Source organism: Oenanthe melanoleuca, chromosome 2 (assembly GCF_029582105.1).
Source record: "Oenanthe melanoleuca isolate GR-GAL-2019-014 chromosome 2, OMel1.0, whole genome shotgun sequence".
Taxonomy (NCBI): Eukaryota; Metazoa; Chordata; class Aves; order Passeriformes; family Muscicapidae; genus Oenanthe; species Oenanthe melanoleuca.
In genome coordinates, this window is record NC_079335.1 from 82,684,136 (window position 1) to 82,711,393 (window position 27,258).

Consider the following 27,258-nt stretch of genomic DNA (forward strand, 5'->3'; position numbering starts at 1 on the left):
ATGAATGCTGCAAGTCTGATCAGTGTAAGCTTGGAACACCTTATTTTCTGAAATTTGGTGTAGCTATCTTGCCTCTGGTATTTATGTGGTCCATTTGATTATTTGCCTGTGATTCCATACAAACACAGAGGCAGATAGTGGGTGTGTGTATAACTGTGCCAAGCAGGATCTGAATCCTATTGTGCATTGCACCCCATTAGGAAAGCGAGCACCATCCAACATTGATACCTTGGAAGGGAACATTCAGGAACACTCATTTAATTATCACAATCTAATTATAAAAGATATAATTAATAAATGACTGTATTCCAGAAGAAATTATCCAAAGTTGCTGCTTTGTTGTATGGACTAAGTAAGAGATTCATCAGACTTAATTGTTCTTAACCAGACACCTATACAAAATGTGTATAAATTACTAAAGACGCTAATTCAAAACAAATATTTTGTGAACATAAAAGTTATGAATGTTCTAAGTGATCTGAGACAGTGATTTAACTTTTCCAAAAGTTAACCAAAACCACACAAGAGTTCCATTCCCTAGAGGTATTGTTGATTTATTCTCATTATTCAGAGAGCAGTAGTTGATCTCCCATTGCTGCAAGAGGAATGCTGGCACCTACTGATCAAGGCATCCCTGTTTCTGCTATTTCATCCATCAACAAGCTATGATGGGCTGCACTTCCCCATCAGGAAGGCAAACACATCACACTTTTCCACAAAAAAGGAGTCATATGGAGCAATTAATGGAAAAATACATTGGAGATTAGACCCACAAAGCTCAAAACAAACATCTTTTGTTTTGTCAAGTAAATACTTTTTTGTAGGATAATACATATGTGAATTCTGTGAATTAATAGGGCTCCCAGGAACTACTTGCACTCTCACTCAGGATGTATCACAGAAAGAATAAGAATCACCACAACAGTAATTAAATATTTCTATTTATTTTTTTTTATTAATACAGTATTTCCTTCCCCACAGACAAATAAAAAGTATTATTCATATGACATTTATTTCAGAGCTATCAAAATAGAGTGCTACAGAATCTCTTGCTACTTTTGGAAGAATCTGCTTTAGTATTATTCATAAACATCACTGACACCTACAGAATAATCAACCTTTTTCCCCAACCTAAATATTCACAATGGATCCAAGGCACATAACAGTTTTGGGAACCAGGTTTAACCTAGTATTCAGAACAGAGATACGGCACATGAAAAGGTATAAGAATTACTATTTGAAGAGAAAGTTTATTAATGATGAGAGCAGATTAGGCTACTGCCAGATGGCAAATTACTCTCCTGGAGAAGATCAGAGTTTTGATTTCTTCTGGAAGAAGCTGGCAATAGCATTTACACATTCATCAGACAACCACCTCTCTGTTAGCACTTCACACTCTCTACTGTTGACTGCATGGAGCTTCTCCTTTTCCATGCTTCGTAACAGCTGCTTGGACACTGCCAAGGACTAGAGGAGAAAGAGAGGAACATTAGGAAGGTAAGTTTTCTATGCTTTAATGCTTCAGAAAATAATACAAAACCCATGCTGGAATCCTAACCCTACTGCATTAACATCAGATCTCAGCTTTCACTTGAAGTATTTATTGCATTTAATTCCCCATACTGCTAATAAGGTAGAGAAGGCTCCTGGGAAGCAAACCAGGAGTCCCCTAAGTGCTCATAATCAGAGTAGATGGGCAAAATAAACTGTCTGCAGTGTCAAATGCCACCCACATTATCAGCAGCTGGCACAGCTGTCTCCTCCTGTCCAAGGTAACACAAGATCACCATGACTTCAGCAGGGAGCAGGAACACTTAGTTCAGCAAAAATTAAAGCCACACAGTGTCATCTTGAGTACCTAGGGTGCACACACTATAATAATACTGCAGAACCAGTGATAAGATTCTTAAATAAAAACTACTGCCAAAATAAAAACCTAAGAGAAGCTACCCAAGGCACGCAGACACACTGCATCCACACACCACTGCAGGTGGATTAATCAGTTAATTTGTAAGGCTTTTCAGCCACTGAATCTCCTTGGACAGTGTACTCTCTTAGATGCAGACAGAGTAGAAAAGAAGGATCTGTTTCCTAGCAGCAAAGGGACAGATCTGTGCTTGAAGGAAAATATATTGAACCTCATTATTTTGATTAAGGATGAAGTGAAACCAAGTGACAGGATAGATTTGGCAGAAGAATTGAGAATGCTACAGGCTTACAAGGTGGAGAAAAATTTAAAATACTGACATTTTTGGGGAGGCTTGCATAAGCTTCTAATCTTGCCCAAACTTCCTTCTGAAAACTCATGTCAGGGAAGACTTCAGTCACAAGTCCCTGGGCACAGGCTTCTGCTGCAGTCAGCTTTTTATTGAAAAGCAACATCTCACTTGCCTATATTAAAAAAAAAAACAAAGTGTGATTCAACAAGACACAAGACTTGAGTTATCTGACAGGGAAGCTGCATGCTTCCACATCACATTCATTTTACCCTCTTGCTTGTTAATATCTGCCCTCTGAAAAGAACACAGAATAGATGACTATTATTACTATTATTGTTATTAAGAAACTTTCAGATACTGTCTACTTCAAAGGCCCTGCTCGAGCAGGGTACTCAGTCCCATCATCCAGGCTACAATAAAGAGGTTAAGCAAGTTTCACACCCAGAATCTACCCCTGGTGTTCATCACTAGGGACTGGCCTACAGTTCCCACTCTTCACTAGGACATGTCTTTTTGAGCAGAGCTTCAAGGTTGCAATCTGAAATTACCTCATCATAAATGAGCTTGTTCACTTTTGCAGTGACAGAACATGTACTGGTTAGGCTGAGTCTCACTGAACAGACTACTCTTGGTACTTGGATGTCTATGAAGCACTTGCTCTGCTCTTTATAGATTGAAACCCTGCTCAAAAAAATACTTTATATTAACGCACAATATTATATTAATTACATTATATTAATGAAATATCAGGTAAGTATTTAAAACTACCCAGATTTTTTCTGTGGCATATCAAAAGAAGCAAAAAGGATTTAAGCTGTTATGAGAAAAAAAAAAACTTGATTCTGTTGTCTCTTTTACTGTTTATTTAGTTTCCTCATTTCTGGAATAGACAGAAATTAAGAGATGGACAGAAGACCACACTTGCTCTCATGGTCAGAGGATACCAATACACAGAGGTCAGATGATCCTACAGGCAATGCAGACATTCTTACCTTGGCTAAACCCATAATTTTTGGAAACAGGTAAGAGGAACATCCTTCTGGGCTCTGCCCAAGTTGACTAAATGGGCTGTGAAATGTAGCCTGGGGAATAAAAAAAAAAAGCCAAAAACAAAATAAAGGGAATGTTACATCAGAGCATGGAATTGAAGTACCAGGATTTAATTTTCATTTTAAATCTTCCACTGAGACAGAGTTCACCAAACACATCTAAACTATTACCATAACAGCCTTCAAATACTCTCTGGTAACATTGCTTCATCCTCTCAATGCACCCCAGAGCCAACTGTATCATTCCATGCCCACATCCAACAATCCTATTGATGAAGCCATATTAATTGAATACAGCACTTAGAGAAATTAATGTGTATGAGCAAAATCTTTACAGAAAAGATGTTCATGCACATTTCCCTTAAAAGTTATTAAATACATATTCCAAATTACTTAGGAGGCAAAAAGCATTTTTGTCTTTCTGAAGGCACACCAAGTCTGTTCTTCTCCTGAAAAATTCAAGTCACTGAATCTCCTTTCACCAATTTTTAAGCAAATCTAAAAAGAGCCTGTGCCAGAAATTCAGCAAGGAGTCATACAAAATAATACCATAATAGGAAATTAGAACTGAACAGTGAACAATCTGTTAGAACAGAGAAAAATCAACTTTGAGGAGGCTTCAATAAACTTGAAGATAATAGGAAAACTGTCACGAAGGATAATCTAAGTGAAAGGCTAGGTTAGATCCTATAGAAATCCTCCAAGAACTGTTACCAAGGGTTCCAAGCAAAAGCTGTCCTAGTACAGGTAGGAAGGTACTAGCAGACTCTAAATAATGAGCTTGTCATGGACTTTAAACACAAATATACAGAAAGTGAAAACTATGTCAGACAATAAGTATGCAACTAATATAAGCATGCAGAAATTTAAAGAAAACACAAGGCAAAAATAAGATGCATTTATCAATGATTATGTATACAATCAGTAAAAGGAAGTTCAAGCATGAATTTCAAGCCATTTAAGAAAGAAGGATAATGTTAACAAGACAAAACATTTCATGTGTATTTGGATTAAACTTCAACTAAATCTATACTAACTCATGCCTATAAGAAGATGATATGCTGAGGGCAAGTGACTAGACTTCCAAATAGTCATAATAAAATTGAGAGGTATGAGTAAGAAGATACTATTGATGGACAAGTTAAAGTTTGTCAGGAACAACTTGGTATGTAGCATGTGATATACAATAGAGAAAGCTGCTTTACTGGCAACTTTGCAGTAAAGGATCCAGGTGATAGATCAGATCACAAGAATGTAAAACAAGTAACACAGTGGTCTGTCAAACTGGAAATACAGCCCCAGAATGTGGAGAAGTTCTTCTGCTCCATTTCACATCAGTAAGACATGAGCTGGAGTGATGTGTCCAGCGTGTACTACTATGCTTAAAAAGACCCAGAGCAAATGGAAGGAGGAATGTGACTGCAGGATGCATGAGGAAAAGCTGTTCAGCTCAAAAAAAAGGAAAAGACTGAGAAGAGAAGGTAAACCTGAGATATATCTAATAGGCTAAGTACACTGATGGCTAAGGTTATTCCAAGGGAGGATGAATATAGACTGTCCTTTAAACTAAGGAATGAAAAAAATAAGTTCACCCTGTAGCAAAAAAAAGATCAGATGAGAGGGGTGAAAGAGGCAGAAGCCAATATTTTTCTAGTAAAAGAAGAGATCTATGGGCCATAATTGACTGAATAAATCACGCACATTATACAAGCATGTGTCAGGAGTGACACAGTCATCAGTGATCTGTAATGAATTACTTCAGCCGTTACTGAACTTCCATTCCATAATAAACTTTTGCTCTCCCTTTCAGACCTAAAAGGGACCTTAAAAACATCATTTCACACCAGCTTAGAAGAGGGACTCCTAGAAAAGAGCATCTAAGCTGGAATCAGTAACTTTACAAGCATAACTACAGCACAGGAAATTCCATGCACGTTAACCACCAGCAGATGCATCCCTGTGCTGGTTATTAATATAGGCAGGTGCTCCTTGATGTGATATACAAAGCCTTTAGACTTTTCTGAAATGTTCTTTTCTTTCAGATTACCCCAAACCAAATAATATTTAATACACAGAGAGGCTTTAAGACTGTCTTGGGATAGGCCATGTAATGTACTTACCCTGTCAGAAGCATAGACAAGGTCACACAAAGCAAGGACTGTTACACAGATTCCAATAGCTGGGCCATTTACCACTGCAATCAGTGGTTTGGGAAAATCAATAAAATGACCCACAAACTCTCTAGAGAGAAGGGAAAACAGAAGATGCAAGATGTAAGAGACATCTCAAGTGTTTTCATCCAATATAAACAAATTGCAAAACACACGATTAGACACTACATAACAAAACCCATGAGCTAGATAGAAACGATGTAATGTATCGTTTTTTAGCCTTTCAGAAATGAATTCTGACAAAATAAGAACTATTTGAAACAGCTGCATTTCTTTGGCAACTAAGAATCAAACATGTTCATGTCAGCAGAGCTTTCCTAGTTCCTGTGATCAAGTTATGGAAGTGTTTTCCTCTTCAGCTACAGTTGCTGAATACATCTCACTGACAAGAGGCATCTGCCTAATTATCCATCCCAACTCCACCCATGGGATAGTAATTCCCTTCACAGATTGTTCTGCAGTCAACCCCAATGGGCACCACCACTGTGATGTTACCACAACACAGAGTTACCTAGCGCTCTTTTGTACAGGTTTGAGAAACAGCATTTTGTTTCATCTGACAGCTGCTTCTCCATCCAAGAGGTGCAAAATGCATTCTCAAAATAAAACATTTTCTAAAAGAGAAGAGTGTTGTTAGAACTCCATTTCTCTGGCATCTCTTTGCACTGGTTGTAGTGAAGCACTGTGCCTGTATAATAGCAACAGCCCAGCAAACACAGGTTCCTCAAAGGAGCAAGGTTCAAGACCATAAAGCACATGAGACCCTGCACTGTGCCAAACACCCTACAAAACACTACAGGCTGGAACACTTTCCCAGTACCACTGAGCAACATCTTCACTACAGGCTCACACTGCATCATTATCACTTTGAGGGGCAACTGTGATCCACAGACAGCTCACCTAAGTAAAAGCTGCAAAACTGAATACTTCACTTGCAGTTCATCTTTAAAACATAGACCAAAACCACTGATTTTATGTGTATTGTAGCTTTTCCACCAGTCACAAGTGCCTTAGGAAACAATCCAATTTGCAAGCATCTCTCAGATGCAATTATCACATACAGAAGTAAAAGAGAAGACAAAATCTGCTGAAGTAAGGGAAAAAAAGAAACAGACCCTTATGTGAGATGATATCCCTGATCTACTTGGCCTTAGAAAACAAATTAATTTAAGAGGTAAATTAAAACTTAAAGACAGAATCAAGATCCCAGAATTACTAGGCAATTTTGAACAAGCTCATTACATCTGTCTCTGTTCAAAGAAGTCTGCCAGTGAAGGTATTTTGGCATTTCCTGCTAGTGGAGACATTGCTGGATATCAAAAACCCCACAATTTTTTCATACACAGTTAAAACAATGTTTTTGTCATTAAACCTGTATGTACTTTGGGGACTAAACAAGGAAATCAAGTCCTTAGCATAACTGTACTTAAAGAGACTTCTAATATTAATCTATTTATTTCATACAATTAATACCACTTCCTCCCACACAATCTTTGTGTTTATGCACATGGTGAGCCCTTAGACACAGTGTTGTGTTTTCTAACAATGCCTAATTGTAATTTCTAACAAATGCAAATTATATTTTCCCATTACAGTAACTCATGCATATATAAAACCAAGATATTCTACTTGAGTAATACTGCTCCATCTTTTGCCATCTTCTCCACTTCACCAGGCTGGATATTAGTGAAATTATTCAGATCATTTCCACTACTATAGTAGTCTCCATTTCCTGCAGAGAACACATAGGAGTAAATGCACCAATGGTTTCTGAGTAGGAAAGAGAAGCTTTCATTTATTACATTTACAAAAGAATTTCATCCTGAATATCTAATATCATTAAGTAATTAGAGGGATTTTCTCAAAGTATACATAATACCTTAAAGGATACCCAGGATTTAAAAGTAAGTTCTGATTGTCAATTTGTTGGAAAAAACAATCAGTAAAAAGCTAAAGAATGTTAGCTGTGAACTGTTTGATGGGGAAAATGAATTTTCTTTTTTTTCTGTAACTGGTAGATGGAAAAAATATTTTACTTCTTTCCCTGCATACTTCCTTCCTCAGTTTTTTTTCTGTCAATTTGCAATCATTCAAACAATTAGATGCAAGAAACTTCTTTTTAAACAGGACAATGGAAATGTAAGTTGATGCATCTCCCTTCACCCACCTTCAAACTGATGAAGAAATCAAAAGTAGAAAGAATGCCTATTTAGTATGTGATAGATTTTCATGTTTTTTGTGATCTATTTAGAAAAAGGCATAGCAGTCTAAGAATAAGACTGACAGCACTGCATTGACATCACTGTACTGGAAGATAGATTCTCCAGTAAGAAACAGATAAGCTGGTATTCAATGTGTAAGTCAGTTTGAGGCACCACAAAAAAGCAAGAAGCATTTAAAAGCTGACTATGACTCAATTGCCTAAATCATCCTGTGTTCCACGAGGGCATTCACAGGATGGGACCTAATTTACACTGCACTGCTCTTATTCACTGTGTGAAAAGGAACAGAAAGGTTTTGCAGAGGTGTTTGCTGTTGACTCACAGCTATATAATGTGTTAGACTTTCCAGCTTCAGTGTGAATCGTGTTTTTTATCTTGTAAGGGCTGTGGTGCACAGTCATTGCTACAGAAAGGAAATCCAGCAACCTGGGAATGGGAACCAGGTGCTGGCAAAGCAGACAGTGGAGAAGAATTTGCAAGCAATTACCTCAGAGGAAGCCCAAATTCACCTTAAATTCACACTACCTAGCTGCCAGCCAAAACTCAAGTTTTGGCTAACTTCCTAAAAAGACACTTTTCTGCAATGAGGACAGACCAGACAGGCAGCTACTCATAAGTAGTCCCTTAGGAGTATTCCATCTCCCTCTTCTCAGCTGAGAAAGATGTTTTAATGTAACAAAAGCTTGCTTAAGAATTTAAAACACCAGCTTGAAGAAAATTTGCCATAACACTTCGGAAAATATTTGGTCTATAATAGAGAAAAGAATTTCCTCACTCAATTTTACCTTAGTCTAGACACAGGTAGGTATTTCATGTCAGTACTAAACCTTGGTATAATATAAAACATACCAGTAATAACTGCTATGGTAGAATCATTTTTTCCAGCTTCTTCAAGAGCTTTGATAATTTCTCTGTACATCTGCATAAAAGGAAAATCAACTAAGTAAAAATGTGATGCTGCAAAAGAACATAAAATGAGAATGGCACTGACAACAAAGAACTCAAAGAGATAGATTAGCTATGATCCTTTTAAGTACTGAAAAATTTGTCATGCATAGAAAGTTTGGTATTACATGTGAAGTGCTTCTGACCATAAAGACACATGCTTGCAATACTCAAAACTTGCAGCGCAAATCTAAAGGACAAAATAAGGTCCTTTGGAAAAACAAGCACTGATATAGTAGTTTAAGTGGACAAAATAACATACTAAAGAACTAGCAGCAGTGGGATGAAGACCCTGTTCTGATATCTCTGCAGTTGTGGTGCTTCCAGTGGGATGGACTTACTCATGAAGATAACTGTGGGAAACAGAATATCACCTACATCACCTCAGCAGTACTGAGCCAAAGGCTGCACAAATGCTTTGTTATGCTCAACATGGCAGTCAAATCTTGCATCCAAAACACAGGCCAGTCTTCCTGCAGTTTGCCATTTTAATTTAGTGTAGACCATAATCCTATATATTAATTTTGAAAGAAATCAAGAGACACAGAAAAGCCTCATCTGTAAAATTTTAGCTGAATTATTTCATTTTGTACTGGGTATTTATTCCTTAGGTTGTTGTTGGATCCTTCACAAAGTTCAGACCACCATACTTTAGTCAGTTCTGTTGAACTCATAGTAAGGACTCTAAAGATTAAAGTAGCTTGTCCAGACAGAAAAAAATTCATTAATTCTCCCAAATTAATTTATTTACCTGATGGTTGATGGCATTTTTCCTATCAGGTCGGTTAAACATTATCTTTGTGATATTGTTTTTGGTAGTAACTATTATTGTTTCGTAGCCATCATGTCTGCCCTCTTCTGGGGAAGCCTCTTTCTTCTGGCTAGCAGATTCTGCAGAGACCAGACTTGAGACAAGTTCTGCATATTTCTGTCTGGCATCATCCTGCAATAAAAGAAAAGATACTAAAAAACAGGGAAGAAAATAAAAAAGGGAAAAAAAAAAATACCTTAAAAAAAGTAGGAAGAAAATAACACACACAAGATTATGAAAAGCTAAAATTGAAATCAGTTACAGTACTAATAAAATGGGTACCTGGGTGGAGCGGGAGGGGAAGGTGACTGCTTCAGGACAAAAGAAAATTAATTATAATATTATAATTATAATATATTCCAGTTAGGGAGGAGAGGAGGGGAACATGTATTAAAGCACTGCAGAACATACTTCAAGTCACCTTAAAGGCAGCAGCAATAGATTCACAAAATAAAAGTGCATGGATGCTGGTATGATTTATTTTGCTGGAAGAGTGCCCCCATCCATGATTAAGATTACCAGAGAGACCTCTGTCATATTCCCAACATTTACACATTTCTATGGATTCTGTTTCTGCTTTCCAGTCAGACATTCCTCCAACAAAAATTTTTACTTTAGAATATGAGTTGCTGAAATTAAGAGCACTGAAATGGATCTTATGGCACTTTAAAATTGCTTGAAGACAATAATTTTCATTTAGAACTAACACAACACAAAGAAGCCTCAAAAATCTTGTCTCCGTATTTCTGAAGTAAGCAGCAATTTAAAAGAATTTCAAGTACTTGATTGTTATAACTTATTGGCTTGAAAGGATAGTATACTTTGAACAATTCTATAATCCATAATGAGTAGCACATGAAATTGTCTATCCACTCTCCACTCTAACCTGAGGAGCCAATTCTTTTCTTTAAGTATTTCTTGACTACTCCTAAAAGATGCAGGGCCATCTCAAAAACAACCTTAAAACCCCAAACTAAACAAAAGATCAAAATGCACCCCAAAAACCCAAAGCAGAACAATATCTTATATTCCTGAAATCATGCAACCATGTTTTCTTTAAAAAAAAAAAAAAAAAAAAAAAAAAAAAAAAAAAAAAAAAAAAAAAAAAAAAAAAAAAAAAAAAATGCAAACCCCCTCCCCTATATTAAAGAATCTTTTTGATTGAGCTCAGCAACTACTACTGAGCATCAGGCCTAATGCAGCATTGACACAGCTGATTTGAAAAGCTTGTTTCCTTCATTTAATAGCAGCTGAGGAAACCCTGGCAGCTCTATGCAGACTTACTAAAGCCTGCATGAAAAAGGAATGCTTATGTATCTCTGCATCTTTATTCTCCCTGCTTGCTTCACTTGACTTCTCTAAAGGTTATGAAAGATACTAAAAATATCAAGATACATTGAGAAAGAAAGAATGAAGAGAGGCTCTCAATACACCATTTTTTTCTAGTCTTTTAGTCAACAGCATAAGAGACAGACTTTTTAAAATGTCAAAGGTATAAATATGCTGAATTCAGAGATTTGTGTTTTGTTGTAAGAACTGAGAAGCTCAATCCATCTTTTGCACTATAATGCAAAAATTCACTATTTTCACATAAGATCTCTTACACAGACACAAGCTGGCAGTAATAATCTAGAACTAGGCTTACACACTAAAAAAAACTCCAAACACTGAAGCAGTGAATTGATTGAGGAACACAGCAGGAAACATTCTGATGGCTGAAACAGAGATGTTCCACTAGCATGTAATATTTTTAGTCATCAGCCACTCACTTAAAGACCAGGCATTTCAAGGTAGAGTAATCTACAAAGCACTTAAGTGAAATTATGGATTTTTTCACCTGAGACATATTGCCAAGAGAGTTCCATGCATCCCACTTGACTTTCTTGACAAAGTCCAGCATACCTGGTTTTGGTGCATTGCAGGGACCTTCAGTAGCCTTAAAAGAGAGAAAAAGAGACTTATTGAAACCTTTGTTTAAAGTCCAAATGATTTGGTAGAAAAAATGATGACTGTTCTGAATACTTATCTGATCAGGTACAGAATTTAATTCTGAGAGAGAAGGAATACTGGTTGGACAACATTCTGACAATTCACATACCATGAGGTTTTCAGTGTCTGCTATTTCTAATATTGTATAGGGCTTCCAGAAGCATCTAACCAGTATGAGAGACTGGTTTCCAAAATACTCATCCATGTTAAGCTCTCCTGCCTCAAAAACTGTGGAAATTTTATACTTATAAAGAATGTTAAAGACTTGTTAGCTGTGTGAAGGGAATAGGATCTATTTATTTGGATCTTACTTCAAAGCTGGGCCTGCTATGAGCAAGGGCATTGGACCAGCAGACTGCAAGAGTCTGAGCTATCCTGAAGTATTCCATGATCAGTCTTCCTGAAGAAAAATAAACTATTGGAAAGAAATATTTCAAGTGGGACACAGGAAAGAAAGAAAGAACACATTTATGAGGCACTATTAATAATCAATAAAGCTACCTGGAACCATCAGCTGTCTTTAAAGTTTTCGTAAATGAGTTACCAATTGCCTTCCTCAACATTACAAGCCACAGCCTGTACTGACCCTGCAATCAATCCTGATCCATAAATGCTTCCCAAAATACCAATACAAGCTCTGCTATGGACATAAAGCTATTTCTGCAAAGATTGTGCTGTGGTAAAGAATAACTTTCATTCAAACTGTGGAGGAACAGTTCCTTAAATTCAAAATAAAAAAAACCCAAACAAAACCTACAATGACTGTACTAAAGAGGAAAAAGCCCCAGAAATCAATTTTCAAATGTCAACACCATTATATTATAGGCCCAGATGAGTGTAGATACAAGAAATTTAAGAGGAAGCATTCAGGCTATTCTTTTTTTCCTAGGCATAAGCCATTTTCCAAAGCTGAATCAGTATTATTATATGGAAGGCACAACACAATGGATGCAATTTTGCTCCATTTCTTTGAATACAGGTTTCTACTCAAAGCATGAAAAAACAGGTTCAGCTTCCCTCAGAATTTAGACATTTTAAGGGGCTGACATTTCAAGAACACAATTTGAGCACATAAAAGGAAAAGCCTGTTAACATACAATACATTTGAACAGCCTGCATTTTAAATAAATTTTATAGGCCCATCCCCTCAGGTTATAAATGCTCCTTCCCAAGCAAAAGTCAAGTCAAGCCTACCTGTTTAAACAGGCCATAGAGTTTCAACTTAGTTTCATTCCCAGGATCCTTTTTCAAAAGTTTCAGCTGTTCTTGAGCCTTTTGGAAGTCCTTCTGGCTGACCTGCATGGTGGCTGCAGTCATGTGCAGGTGAATGGCTGGAACACAAACAGCTTGTGTTGGCCTGGGAATAAGTGGGGAAAAAAATCTCAGTACTTGATTTTTGTGAAAGACTAGAGGAGAAATAAATACACTCCTTTTTAAGACATTTAAAGCAAACGTGAAACATTACATGCAACTCTAATCAAAACAACAACAAGAAAGATACTAAAAAAATCACAAGAAAGTTGCTTTAGAAATTCCTTTTAACCTTTGGAAGTTATTAATTTTTATTAATTATTTAAATCTCATCCCCTTGTACTCAGCACCTTGAATAATGCATTCAGTTCTGGGCCCCTCACTACAAGATAGACATTTTGGTGCTGGAATGTGTCCAAAGAAGGTGATAAAGCTAGTGCAGGGTCTGGAGTACAAATCCTTGGAGCAGTAGCTGAGGGAGCTGGGGTTTTTTTAGCCTGGAGAAAAGGATGTTCAGAGGGACCTTGTCAGTCTCTACAACTGCCTGAAGGGAGGCTGTAGCCACATGGGGATCATTCTCTTCTCACAAGTAACAACTGATGGATGAGAGGGAACAGCACCAGTGGAAGTTCAGACTGGCAAAGAAAATCTTCCTAATAGGCAGACGGGTGGTCAGGCATTGGAAGAGGGTGGAGTTGCCATGCCAGGAGGTATTTCAAAGATGTGTCTGTGTGGCATCTGGGAACATGGTTTAGTGATGGGAGTTAGGAGTATTGGGTTAATGGTTGGACTTGATGATCTCAAAGGCTCTTTCCAACCTAAATGGTTCTATGATTAGCAGCTTTATGCATCCATGAATTAAGATGAGTATGCAGCCTGTCTGCTCTTCAGGATCTTTTCAAGTGTGTGTGCTTCTAGCTAGAAGCATTTAAATTTGAAAGTCTGGTTCTCGTTTTAGGGCAACACAAGTGAAGACTAATTTCAAAATGTACTTTGGAATAGGACTGTCAGTAAACCAGCTTGTAGACACTTGAGAAAAAAAAAAAAAATAAAAGGCAGTCAAAATATTCTGGGAGAAAAACTTCCCACCAGAAAAAGGCAGTTCCATCAAAACCTCCCCCAAAAGTAGCAAACCTAACCCAATTCTATAATACTTCATAAAAGCAGGTTTACATTAGTAAAGTTTGGAATCAAAAGCTAAGAAGTCTTACAATTTTGATTTATGAGGGCAAAAGCGTGGGGTTTTTTTGTTAAATTGCAATACATGTTAAGCATTTTTATTATTTTTAAAATGTTTGCGGTTTATGTATAAACCTTCTTTCTCTATTCTAGTAAAAAGAAAAAAGGTCTAACTTTCCCTCTTCTAACTTACAGACACACCTGTCATGTTAGAACATCATATATATGACAGATTTTATAATCAGTCTCACTGGAAAAATTAATGAGTATTTCAAATGGAGACGGACAGAATGCTTAATCAATTTAATGCTAATATTTCAGTTACAGGACAATTTAAAAATCATGGAAATTCTGCCTTTTTATACATGCTAATGAGAATTTAAAAGATGTTCTACAGCCTACCTCAAAAATATCCTCATTGCTCTTATTTCTTAAAGAAAATAAATTTTCTGATGAAAACCTAAAAGTTGCAGGCAGAAAGTGTGAAGAATGTGAACTGTTCCACATAAATTTTATTTCTCTTTCATTTTATGTAGATAGATATTTAAAAATATTTGTAATATTTATGTCCTATTACAGCCCTCCTTTCTTAATAAATTTTAAGTTCTGAAATTTTGGAGATACCAAGTTTGAATGACAGATATGGAAAGAATAGTTTTTGTTATACACAGAATTTCTTTTGAACTGAAAGGATTTCAAAATTTGCTTCAAAATCTTATGCCAGTAGCAAGAAACCCATCTAAACAATTAAAAAATGGAACAGGCTATCAGAAAAGGTTGCAGGAACAGAAAGTCCTTTTACTTAAGCTCATCACCTGCAAGCCTTTTTTAAGATAGCAGTGCACCCAGACAAACATGGGGTAAACATCTCTCACTGTAACCAACATTCAAGTTAGTGTGTTCAGAAGACTCTGTCAGAGTTTAATGAGTTCATCCCTTAAATAGTCAGGAGGTTATTTAGCCAACTTGTGCACTCCACTTCCAGCATCAAAAAATACAAAATACCTTCAACAGCAAAAAGTGCACCTAAATGGAAACAGACACAAGATTTTTAACATTGCATCTCTTTCATTAGCCTGCCCCTGAGTCCCAGAACATGACACTTTCAGTTCCTACTCCCAAATGTGTTTTTAAAGTCACATTTACAGGAAGAAGAAATGAGAGTGCAGAAAGAGTAGTTATTAGTTTTGGTTTGGCTTTTTTTCGCCCCTCCAATTTTGCTAGCTATTTTTTGGAATTACTGTAATGCTACTGTCCCCAGGATTATTTGTTTAAATGCTACAAATTTTCTTGTCAGTTTAGGCACTGACTGAGGTAGATCCCACATTTAAAAATGGAGATTTGGGTTTACACCACATTTGACAATATGGATTTCACTCCAGGCTGTGGTCAGTATCATAAAAAGGCTTTAAGAATCTTTTATATACAATTTGATAATGATTATAAATTAACAAAAGTTGAGGATGAGCAGCTTGGGGAGAGGAGGATGCCATGGCAGCTGGTCTGCAGGTATGTACACACATTTATGGTTAAGGTTGGTTTGGTTTGAGTTTCTTTGCTTTTAGCAGGTCCCAGTTCTCTTCCTTATTATGAATGCAAAGTGGACAAGTTAGAAGAGGATGAGAAAACAATTAGGTGAATCAAAATAACTTGGCTGGGGAAAAAGTAGAATGATCTTTCAGTAAGTCCTGGCTCAGAGCAACTCTGCTGTTTGGTTATATTCAGTTTTTGCTTCTTAGCAAAATGTTAGGTTAAAATGGTTGTCTATCCACTTAAAATACTTTATCTTTCATTCTTCTTTTCCTCCTTACCTACTGATTTGTAATAAGAAATTATGCAACCTCAATATTTATTAAAGTCTGTTTATAAGAAAAGGCCTTTTATCTTTCATTCTTTCTTGCTGCTTGTAGCTCAATTCTCTGCAGGACATTGATGATTCACCCCATTCCTTCTGCCTTCTGATCTCTACAGACATTTCCTACACATCAGAGATGCTCATCGATTCTCGACAAATTAAGGCTAAGCTGATTACTATGATTTCTCTATTAAAATAACAACAAAAGATGAAAACACAAAGGAAAAATTAAATTATTTCACAATTAATTCATCTTGGGCAGGACTTCCTTCTTCAGAGGCACACATGAACAGCAGTAAGGAAGCTCCTCCATCCCAAGTAGATTACAGAGTGAGGAGATGACACCTCTCAGCACACACAGCAGCACTGCCACCTCTGGCACTGCACAGGGGTGCCACGCCACAGTCCCAAGGACACAGGAACAGGAGAGGCTGCTGCAGTACAGTGTGCAACAATTTGCTCCCTCCATCTGCTGCTCCCTTGCTGTGACACTACGTCCTTCTTAGTCACTCCCTGAGCAAATCCATGCCCCACTTTAGCGGCCATACAAGACTTTGAGGAAACCATGCAAGGCAGGCAGAGAGTCTGGAACTTGACACACAGGTTTTAATCCAAGCAGAAAAAGAAGCCTAGGAAAGGCAATCAAAAATCCCTCTGTATTTCTCTTCCTCATCTACTCACTGCAACAATGCAAAATCATTTCCTTCACAAAGCTTCCTGTTTATTGCTTTGCACCCTGTGGCCAATTATCTGCTTCTGCCCCACTGCTACAAATTACCTTTGCTGTAGTGGCACCCACAGAGGAGTGGCGAGGGCTGGGCAACCTCCCCCAGCTGGGTAAAAAGCCAGCTCCCACCAGAGAGACAGAAGCAAGAGGAGTCACAACTTGGCAGTGCAGTCTGAGTCCGTGACAAATGCCTGTGCTCTCCTGCAAGACCAGTCACTGGGGACTCCGCAAGGTGTACACTCTGAAACAAGAAATAAATCCGGGGCATCACTGTCTGAACCTGGAACACCCAGGCTGACAATCATTTCATATTTATTGCCTTGGTTCAGACATTTCTTTGCTGCCATTCAGTCGTTCAGGATATCTTCGAGGCTCATCACTCATACTATTCACTCTGTCTGTTCACTTAAATGTCTCTTATCCCAATAAACATTCAAATGCCTCTTAAATTTAGGACTACAATTACACTGCAAGTAATTTATCACTATTTATATTATTCACAAAAAGACTGCAAAGCTGCTAAAGGTAGGCCTCTCTGGTGTAGTTCTGTCACTCGCATAAGGACTTTAAAAGAGCTAAAAATTCCAACATTTTGTAAAATACTAACTGCTTACTTTCTAACTTTTAAAGCAACATAGCAGTTGCCTCAAAGATTCAACAGAATTCAAAAGATCTCTTTGCACAGCAAACATCAGTCAGACTCAGCAAAAGAAAGGGATGGATATACCTGAAATCCATCCTCCATTTACTTAGTACAAGTTTCCTTTAAAACATTAGTAGATCCCGAGGAAATAAAGCACATAGAAAAGCAGTTAAAAATCCTATTAGGATTAAAAGCAGAGGGTGGTGCTAGATACACATGGGTTTAAAACTTTTGACAGAAATGGAAAACGCTCATTTTACATTATTTTAAGTAGCTTTAGGGAGACAAGCAAGAAAAAGAGCAGGAAGTGTTGTTAGACAGAAGCAAGAAGCACATGAAACTGTCACTTGGATGAATCCCACATCATCTTTTGTCCATTACGTGTAATATTTCCGATCATGTGTACAACATCCTTTCTTTGCCATTATCACTGTCTCAAGGTGCTGTATTTTTTTCCATTGCTCTTTCCACACATTCCTCATGCAGAACAGCAAAGGGCATGGTAACCACCCCTTACCATTTCCCACACACAAAGTTTTACAGTATCATAAAGTGGAACTATTTCTGCTCACATTCTTTCCATCTTAAGAGGGAATGAAATACTGGCTTGCTGCTGCTGCTGTTAAAAGAGTTGTATGGGTTGGTTTTTGTTGGTTTTTTTTAGCTATGACACAAAGCAATCAATTCCCACAAACTTCAAGGTGCTTTGGTTATAACCTAAAACAAACTTCTGAGTGCACACCTCTCCTGAATCCCTGCAAAGAAGACACAGCACACATTTCCCAGCCCAGCCCACATCTGATTTGCAGGTGCCAGCCAGACCTCCAACTTTTCTAGGAGGTTCAGAAGCCTAAAACCTATCCCAAAAGCTTCAACTGCCCCAGTGCCAGCAAGTGCTGCTCTTAGAGGCTGCTGTGAAGTCACACAGGAGAAGAGCAACCAAATGAGACCTCCTTGCTCCCTGTCCTCCTGCTGTGGGGACACATCCATCCACAGCGAGGAGCCACACGTGCCCCCTGCCAAGGTCACTGGAGCAGTCCTTGCCTGCTGGTGCCTGGACAGCACCACTCCAACCAGCTTCAGGCTTCATTCCCCTGCTTTCAGCAGCACTTCTCTGCTTTGATCCTCCCTTAAAACTATCCTGATTTTTCTCCCTGGAGGGGAAAAGGGATCTGGAGAAGGAATAGCAACTTTGGATCATTAGTTCAGCTACATCAAGGGGCACAGGAGCAGAGCTGGTACGAAAGCTTGTCACCACTGGCAATTGTAGCAACTGTTAGGAAATTATGAGTATGAGGGGAAGAGAAACCTGTATTTAAACTGTAAGCATGAGAAAACTGAGTGAAAAAGAAAATTCAACCTGACATATCAACTTCTCTCATCGCCCCCAAGCCTTCACATCAGAATCTCTAACAAGATTTAAAAAAAGGAAGTTTAATTATCAAATAATGACAATGAGCAAAATATTAGCAGTACCACACTTCCTTGGTAACCAGGAAAATAATATTTATCATTTTCCATATCACTTGTATTGTTTTCTGCATGCAATAAATTTAAAGTTGCACTTCACTTTATTTTGCTGACAAGAGGAAGCTATTGTCTATGCTGTTAACATAAAAATGATTAGAAAATTTTAATCTCCAGGTTCCCCAAATAATCATTCATCACACCATTGGTTATAGTCTACTGCAACCAAAAAGATAATAATGTAACATTAAGAACTCATAAATTTTCTATATAGCCCAGGCACTTATGCAGCAATAGAAAAGCTTTCCCCATACTGCTTAAAGCGGGGAAATACCAAGTTTTATTAACCATGGCAACACCATGAAGAAGTTGATGATTCAGCAGACAGAACTCCAGCCTTCCTAAAAAAAATCCCCAAGATGTAAGGAAACAACTATCTCTTCCTGTTCCAATAGCACAGTCCCTGGCAATACCCCCCTATACCACAGCACTGAGTACCTAAAATTTATTGCTATTAGGCAATAAGAATGTTCCTAGTGTTCTCATATTTCCAAGGTATCTAATTGGTTGAAAACATCAGTTCAAATACTCTATAATTTACTTCCTTCTCCTTTAACAAACAGAAAGAAATTAAAGTAAAATTATTTTCCCCTTTACATTAGAATGTTTCAAGAGTTGCTCTAAACACAAGTTTGGTGTATAAATCCTTATCAGCTTTTACTATTTTACGCTTCTACATTGTTTTGACATATAAAAACTAGAGGATAATTATGTGTCTGTTGGCAAATTGAAGTGCTGAATCACTGTTGTTTAGTGCACTTGGCTCAGCTGTGCTCAATAGTTTCTTTTTCAACATTAAAGAATAGCTAAGAATGAAAGCTCTAGATTACCATTCACTGAGATACGAAATGGTCTGATCTTTGTGCACTCTACATGCACAGTTTTATTAATGCTCTCATCACAGCTGCTAGGAGGGACACTAGAATCATCTCCTGAAATCTCCACAAGAACTCTCTCTTTCCAGCAAACTTAAGTTGACTGGACATGGTGAATGGCTAAAGCATGAGAGAACCTCCTGTGTATGCTCAGTCCATGCAAGACATCTCTAAAAGCAGGAAGGTTTACAAACAGTTATCCTCTGAAACACATTTCAATGTTAAAAATGGGAACATTAGCAGAAAAAACAGAGCTGCAATACTCATATATGTGACATTTGCTGAAAATCACTGAGTTTATTGCAGCATTTGGAGAGCAGCAAACTCAAATACATTTCTTACACATCCTTATCCAAGGTGACTTAACAAAAAGTTATGAATAAATACTCAAAATCATTTTGCTGCTAATGGAGAATGGAAAAAGCCATTTTGATTTGGCTTGCAGGGACAAATCTTGTTGGCTCTATGGAGAGCAAGAAAACATATATTTTAATATTAATGGCTTATGGCCAACATAGGTAGGTTTCTTGACAAGGATACAGCCAGCTCCTGCAGCTCCCCACTCACATCAGAACACCCACTGACACTCCTACTAGCACAGCTGCATCAGTGAAAGGAAATGAAAATTTTGTCCAAGGCTTACTTTCTCTCCTGAATCCATCACACCTAGATACAAAAGGGGTGGACAAAAAGAATACTGAACAAAACTGTAACAAAGCAGTATTTGCCAAGGGCTTATCCTGCCCAAATCTAGATCTCTTTCAGACAGCTTAGAATCAAACACTTTAGGTCTAAACACGAAGTAGCACACTGCTCATGGTTTTGTCAGTATTTCCAGCATCCACAATCAGAGCAATACGTTGTCTTTAAAGAGCTGGGACAATTTACTCAACAAAAATCTGATAATCTGAAGTGGAAATTACACACATACCTAGAGACTTCACATCAAGTCTTACTAAGACAGTGTAAAAAGCCTAAATTATAGCATTTAGAAGGCTGTGCCTAAAGCAGCACCTCCCAAGACAGAGGTCAGAAGATTGTGTTGACTTGTGCCAGTTATAAGTGGGGATGCAACACAGGCAGAGTCAAACTGGCTTCTGCTACTGTTGTAGAGATCATAAAGAATTATTGATCTGTGAAAGAGGCAGACAAGCTATGTAACTTGCAAGTTCTTCCTCTGAATAAAAGTGCGTTTCATCTGGCATCCTCTTGGCAATTAAGCAAATCAACACAAACCCAAACAGTTTCTTTTGTTTCAGAAACAGGCTGACTATACTGACATGTTTGAAGCAGTAAGCAAGCATGTATATCATGGTATGAAATTACAGCATATTTGAAATTAAAAAATTTACCCTGTTTAATGGTTAGCTTCTAAGGACCAAATTATTCAAGAATTATTGGCCATTCTACAAGCTACGCATCTCTTACACCAGACCTTATACCAGAAAAAATATTATCAGAACCCCTTTCCAGAAAAACATTAGCCACTCTTTTGAAGGGCCAAACAATCAGCAAAGAACCCATGCAATATTTCTAATTCTCAATAAAGAATTTTTATTCATAATTAGGAATTAAATCTTTTCCACTCAACACTGATGAAGTCACACCTGGATCACTGCATCCAGTCCTGAGTTCCACAGAACAAGAGATATGGTCATACTGGAAAGAAACCAGAAAAGAACCACGAAGCATCTCACATATGAAGAGAGTCCTAGAGAACTGGGATTGTTCAGAAAGCTGTGTGCCACAATAATCCATCCTCATGACTTCTATACACCTTGGCTTGATATTAGCTAGGAACTGTGAAATCCAGCTCAATTACATAGAGCTTGCTGCTGTGGATTACATTTTGTTGATTTTCACTGCTGTATGTATTTCCACTCAAAACAGTTTAAGAATGTGCTTAAATAAGGATGTAAGTTTACCAAGACACTTTTCAGGAAAACTATCCAATCATCTCAACCCTACCTTTTGCCTTTTAAGTTGTACTGGTAAACCAGCATAAGCAAACAAGATTTAGTAACCCCTGCAATTAACATGAGTATTTGCAGAGAAAGCCTCCCATTAAGAGATTTAGTTGTTCATTTTGTTGTTCATTCCTTTGACTAGTTAAGCCAAATATTCAAAACACAGTGGATTGTTTTTTTCCAATGGCTATGTTTCAGAATCCTGGTCCTTAAAGAAAAATAGATTCAAGATCCATTGGTGGTATGAAGAACCTTTCTGAAAGACAGAAAGTTACCTTACAAATGCTAAGGGAATCTGATTTTATCAGATTTATTTTGGAAAAACTTACTGGAAAAGTCAAATGGCACAAGGTTTCCAGAAAGGAAAGAAGGTGGTTTCTTTAATATATAAAACAAAACAAAAAAAATATTACTACTTAAAAGGTAAAAAAAGTATGATGAGCTCTCTAAACTTCCTAAACTGACTTGCACCAAGATGGAAAAGCTTAGGGAGAAAATAGGTTTAAAATCAAGGCAGATACATGCTCTGCTTGCTTTTCTGCTGGCCAGACAAGGGTCTGTGACCCACAGACTTAGATCACAAACACCAACTAGAACTACAGATCTGACCTACCACAGAGAAGTTTGCAAAGATAATCAAGGTTATCTTGAGCAGCAGGAGCAGAGCAGAATACCTGAGCATTACAGAATCCAGCACAAGGCAAGGAGAGCTGATAAATGGAAATCTGTCACATAAAAATGATGTTGGTTGATAAGGAATAGCAAAGAGCTGAGCAAGGCACACTACTGCAGCCTGAAATTCAGCACTAAGAGGCACAACTTTCAAAGAGTCAGAAACCAAAATGCAAGAGCCTGTTCCCTGGTGTAGGATCAGGGTCTGTGTTTTGTACTGTGAGTAAGACACAACCCTTGTATGTGGACACATTTCCCATGTCAGTGAGACGTGATGCATTCCCATTCAACTGCTAGTGAGTGGGGAAGTTGGCAAGCAGATGTTCCAGAAGCTGCAGGACATCTGCTGCCTACACTTCACTGAGACCAGGAGAGAAACAAGACCCAACTCTCTGACATCAGGGAAAAAGTTTCAGGCATAAAAGCAGCTTCTACTGCCAGCACCAGAGGTTTTGGTACAGACCCCAAAGAGACTCAGGAGTGTTTGCAAACAGGGCGTTTAACAACATACTCTGATCTACTACTGGAGAGCAGCACTACAAAAATCCAGTCTTTCTCCTTGTAAAGGGAATGGGATTAGAGATGACACCAGACAGTAGGAAAGAAAAGGAAAGCTGCTACAATACAGAAATAGAGCCTGGTGGGGGGAAAGTGGGTGAAGAAGCAATAGTGCCCTTTTTGCTCAGCCAGCATGAAAACATCAGAACAAAACTCCTAAAATTTGTATGTCCATCCATAGCCAACCACAACTATCTGAATAGGATTGACAGAAAGGACTAGACACTTCCCACCACAGGGATACAAGGCAGACGCTCTTTGAGGCCAATTAGATACTCATTGCCGAACCTGGAAAAACGAGAATGGAAAAGGGGATACCACCAGACTTACCGGTCACCTCCAGGATGGCAGTAGGCTTACACATCTCTGGGTGTGCTGGCATCCAGAGTTCTCCTCAAATGCAAGAAACTTTATTGAATGTCTGTAGCAGTGGAAAAGCATATTTATGTGCTCCTCACATATTAAAAAGAAGCAAACAAAAACCTGTGATGCAGGTGAAACGTCATTAACAGCAATCAAGAAGTCTTTTCAGGGAATGACCTGGAATACTGAACTGCTTCTAATCAAAGGAGGCCCCTGAGCACAGTCACTTGATGAAGCAAGAAATAATCTCTCAGCTGCAAGAGACCAGTTCTTCCTCTGCTCTCCGTGGAACAACTTCTTCATAAAAGCACAGCTTCACGGCAAAGCAAAGCCTCTGGACCCTAAAGACCCAGGACTTTACATCTGACTGGCTTAGTAGGAGGCAAAGCAGAAAACAGCCATAGCCTTTTTCTGTGGATATATAGGTCTGTAGTCAGAGAGAGGTAAAGACGGAAGGGTTATAATGTCCTGCTTTGCAATAAATCTATTAAAGGGTGCTTGATATAACAACCAACAAATACAACTGCACTACCCAGTAAAGATTAAGCAATTAACTCCTAGGCAGAATTACAAAAAGGCTGAGAAACTGAATAGGGACTGTTGTGTATTGTGCTGGAACACCTGAGCTCCTGTTTTGTGGGGGGGCTGTAAATATCCAGATGTTTTGTCATGAGATGATGAGGGGATGCCAAGAAGAGATTTAGAATGCTGCTCAAGAGACAGATGGAATTGAACTTGAACTCAAGAGTGCTGCCTCCCAAGCTGAAAAACAGATGCTGCAGAGCAGCAAGTATTCCAGGCACAGGGAGAGACCAACAAGGCTACAGAAGCAAAGAGAAGCCAACAGTGTAAGAGAAAATTAACTGGCTTTCAACTCACTTCACTTAAAGACCAGCACTTAATAGTGCTCCTACAAAAGTTCTGATTGCAAAGATCTGATTGCAAAGGGACCTCCAACCTCAAAGATCTGTATGCAAAGACTGTCAAATGCATACAGCCCCACTAAGACTCTTCTGAATGTGCATTTATGTTAGCATCCCCTCTCCTCAGACAAACTTAAACTCAAAATATATATTGCAACAGGACAGGACAAGAAGAGCCTGTGGAACTTACAATTCTATGTCTGAAAGAATTATTAATATCTTGCTTAGAAAAAGTAACAAACCAAAACAAAGTAAGAGCAAATGTTGCATTTTGCCTTTATATTTGTACAAGTCTTTCTCTTTCAGTGTTCCAAGGATATGACTCCTTTTTCCAAGATTAGACTGCAAAAAAAGCTTGTGAAATTCACTGGCACAGCAATATTGCCAGTGTCTTTGATAAAATTCTGCTTGCATACTGCTAATACATAAAATAAAGCTCAACTTTCTAGTGCTCCAGCATCAGAAAAATTGCAGTTTTTCTTTATTATATCTGATTAAATACTAAAAACATGCAACCATTATTAATACTGATTGATGAAGTGCTCTCTCATACAGAATCATGCCATTCCAAATATATCTGGCTCCACCAACCTAACGATGATCAGCAGGCGAGTGCATTTTCTCAATTTAAAACTGCTTTCCCTTAGTCTCATTGTAACAACTTAGCTACATTGAATTAACATTATTTAGCTGAGAAAACTTGCCTAGAGAGTTCTTCGTTTGAAATGCGGGCGGAAGTCACATTTGTTTTTTCCCTCTGTCTTAGGATATTCATGTACTTACTTCAAATAACTTCTTACAAAGCTTTGGGTAAAAAATATTACAATTTAATGCATAAATGCCTCACAGTCTTCTGGTTAAGATGCGCTCATGCCTAACAGACATATTTGGATACTTGAGTAAAAGCATTTCACTTATGAAAGTGTGCACTGTAGCAGTCAAATCTGAATGTTGTTACAAATCAGAGTATCACACGCCCTTAAATCCATTAGTATGATGATGTCTGCTCCATTATTCTATTTAGGAACATGTTTACCAAGCATATTTAACACACCTTGCTTTTTCTTAAGTATTAAGCTATTTTGGATCAGAAGAGGAAATTCTCTGAATTGACATACTTTGTGATTCTTATTCTTATACAAGCAACTTTACAAGCAACATGTACAAGCAACTTTATAGTGGAATTTCCAATTTAGCCATTAACAATAAAAATGTATATCACACAATTCCAAGTGCACTTGCAACTCAAGCCATCCCTTCTGCTTCCCACTGCCCAGCTAACCCTGAAGGTGCACAGCTGCTGCACCGCACACTCCTGCACATGACACTTTACTTAGAAACAGCTTAAAGGCAATATGCAATAAATAAAAGTGTAGAAGATACTGTTTGATTATTTGGAAAGCCAGAACAGTCTTAGCTGGACACACTGTAAAGCTTGGTTTTGCCAAGGCCAGGCTGGCTCTGAGTAACCTGGTCCAGTGGAAGGTGTCCCTGCCCCTGGCAGGAGAGTTGGAATTCGATGAACTTTAACGTCCCTTCTAATTCAAACTATTTCTGATTATGTGATCTATGGGACTGATAAAATAAAACACAGAAAACAAGAAAAGGTCCAAACACAGACACTCTTTTACACACTTCAGTACAGTTTTGGATACCTCACCCCCAGCCTAACCAACAACTTTTCTGCCGGTGAAACATTCACCTCAGGAAGGCATCAAACACAGCTTCTCCACGCTGTGTTCAAGCGCATAGAAGTGGTAGGTACGGCCAGAGGGGTCTCCAACTTTAGCAGAAAGCGACCTCCCCCTTTTTGGGGCCCGGCCCGGTGCACTAAAGCCGGGGCGATCCTGGGAACGCCAGCCCGGCTCATCCAGCGGCGTGGGCAGGGAAGCACCTGGGGCTGCCCAGCCCCCGGGCACGGACAGACCGACACCCCCCGGGCACGGACAGACCGACACCCCCCGGGCACGGACAGACCGACACCCCCCGGGCACGGACAGAACGACACCCCCCGGGCACGGACAGAACGACACCCCCCGGGCACGGACAGAACGACACCCCCCGGGCACGGACAGAACGACACCCCCCGGGCACGGACAGACCGACACCCCCCGGGCACGGACGGGCACCCCCGGCCCCGCCGCAGCCGGCCCGCCCCGTGAGGGCCCCGCCGGGCAGCCCTGAAGCGATCGGCGCTCACCTTGTTCCGCAGGGCGACCGCCAGCACAGCCTCCGGACGAAGGTCAGGGCCGGGGACGCCATAACTAGGGGAAAAGCAGGCGGGAGGGAGGAGCAGACGGCAAACCCCGCCCTGCCGGGGCCGGACCGGTGTCAGCCGCCCGCCCCCGCCCCGGGGCTGGGTCGCCGCCTCCATGGCCGCGGAGAGGGCGGCCTGAGGGCGGGGCCGGCCGGGCAGGGCTCGGCCCCGCTGGTGGTAGCGGGGAGGCGCTGCTATGTCCGGGAATCACCGGAAAATAGGTCGGAAAATACCTTTGAGATTACCGAGTCCTACCTGTGACCCAAGACCAGCTAAACCGTGGCACCACCTAAGCTGAACTCTGTGCAGTTGTTTCTTGAAGGCCTCCAGGGATGGTGGCGCCGCCACCTCCCTGGACAGCCCATTCCAATGTCTTCACGTTTCCCCTGAAAAACTTCTTCATAATGTTGAACCTGAAGCTTTCGTGGTGCAGCTTGAGGCTATGTCTTCTCATTCTGTCTCTGCTTGCCTGGGCGAAAGGCCAATCCCACCTGGATTCAACCTCCTTTAAGGCAGTTGTAGAGAGTGATAGATAAGATCACCCTTGGGTCTGCTCCTCTCCAGGCCAATCACCCAAAAAGTACTCAGAGAATACTGATAATAAGTGATGAAGAGCAGCTTAATGAGCCATCTCCCTCAGTACCCTTGGATAAAACCCCATCTGGTTCCTTAAACTTTTGTCTAAAGGTGCTTCAGGAGCTGCTCAGGACCCTGAACTTACTCACAGCAAGGGTAACAAAAGACCAGACAGTTCCACAAGCTGCAAATTCTGCAGGGTCAGAAATGGAACCAGCTGTTGTGCAAACCTGGTGGTCAGCTAAGATCACCAGAGCCATCAATGGAAAATGAATTGATATGAAACAGGAGTCCTTTCATGGGCAAAAGTCAACAACTTGTCTCAGTCCCCCCAAAAGCAGCTTGTAGTGAGCATTGCATCGTTAATTACAGCCACTTATTGTCCTAACTTTCTGTTTAGGAAACTCCTAAAATGTTTGCATTCTTGTTTGTACACACAAACCACCTGTCAGGCTGCTGGTTGGCTTGGTGTCTGTGCC

At 39.3% G+C, this 27,258-nt stretch overlaps 1 protein-coding gene across 1 annotated transcript; it reads right to left on the reverse strand.

Annotated features, from left to right (window-relative positions):
* Positions 1–924: 924 nt before the first annotated feature.
* ECI2 (enoyl-CoA delta isomerase 2) lies at positions 925–26,277 on the reverse strand. The gene is made up of 10 exons (XM_056484389.1): positions 26,147–26,277; positions 12,601–12,763; positions 11,255–11,353; positions 9,358–9,549; positions 8,511–8,580; positions 7,069–7,171; positions 5,389–5,509; positions 3,212–3,301; positions 2,248–2,391; positions 925–1,467 (listed from the first exon to the last, which is right to left on the reverse strand). The coding sequence occupies exons 1-10, from the start codon at positions 26,206–26,208 to the stop codon at positions 1,312–1,314; spliced, it is 1,200 nt and encodes a 399-aa protein (XP_056340364.1). The 5' UTR covers positions 26,209–26,277; the 3' UTR covers positions 925–1,311.
* Between the last annotated feature and the right edge of the window lie 981 nt (positions 26,278–27,258).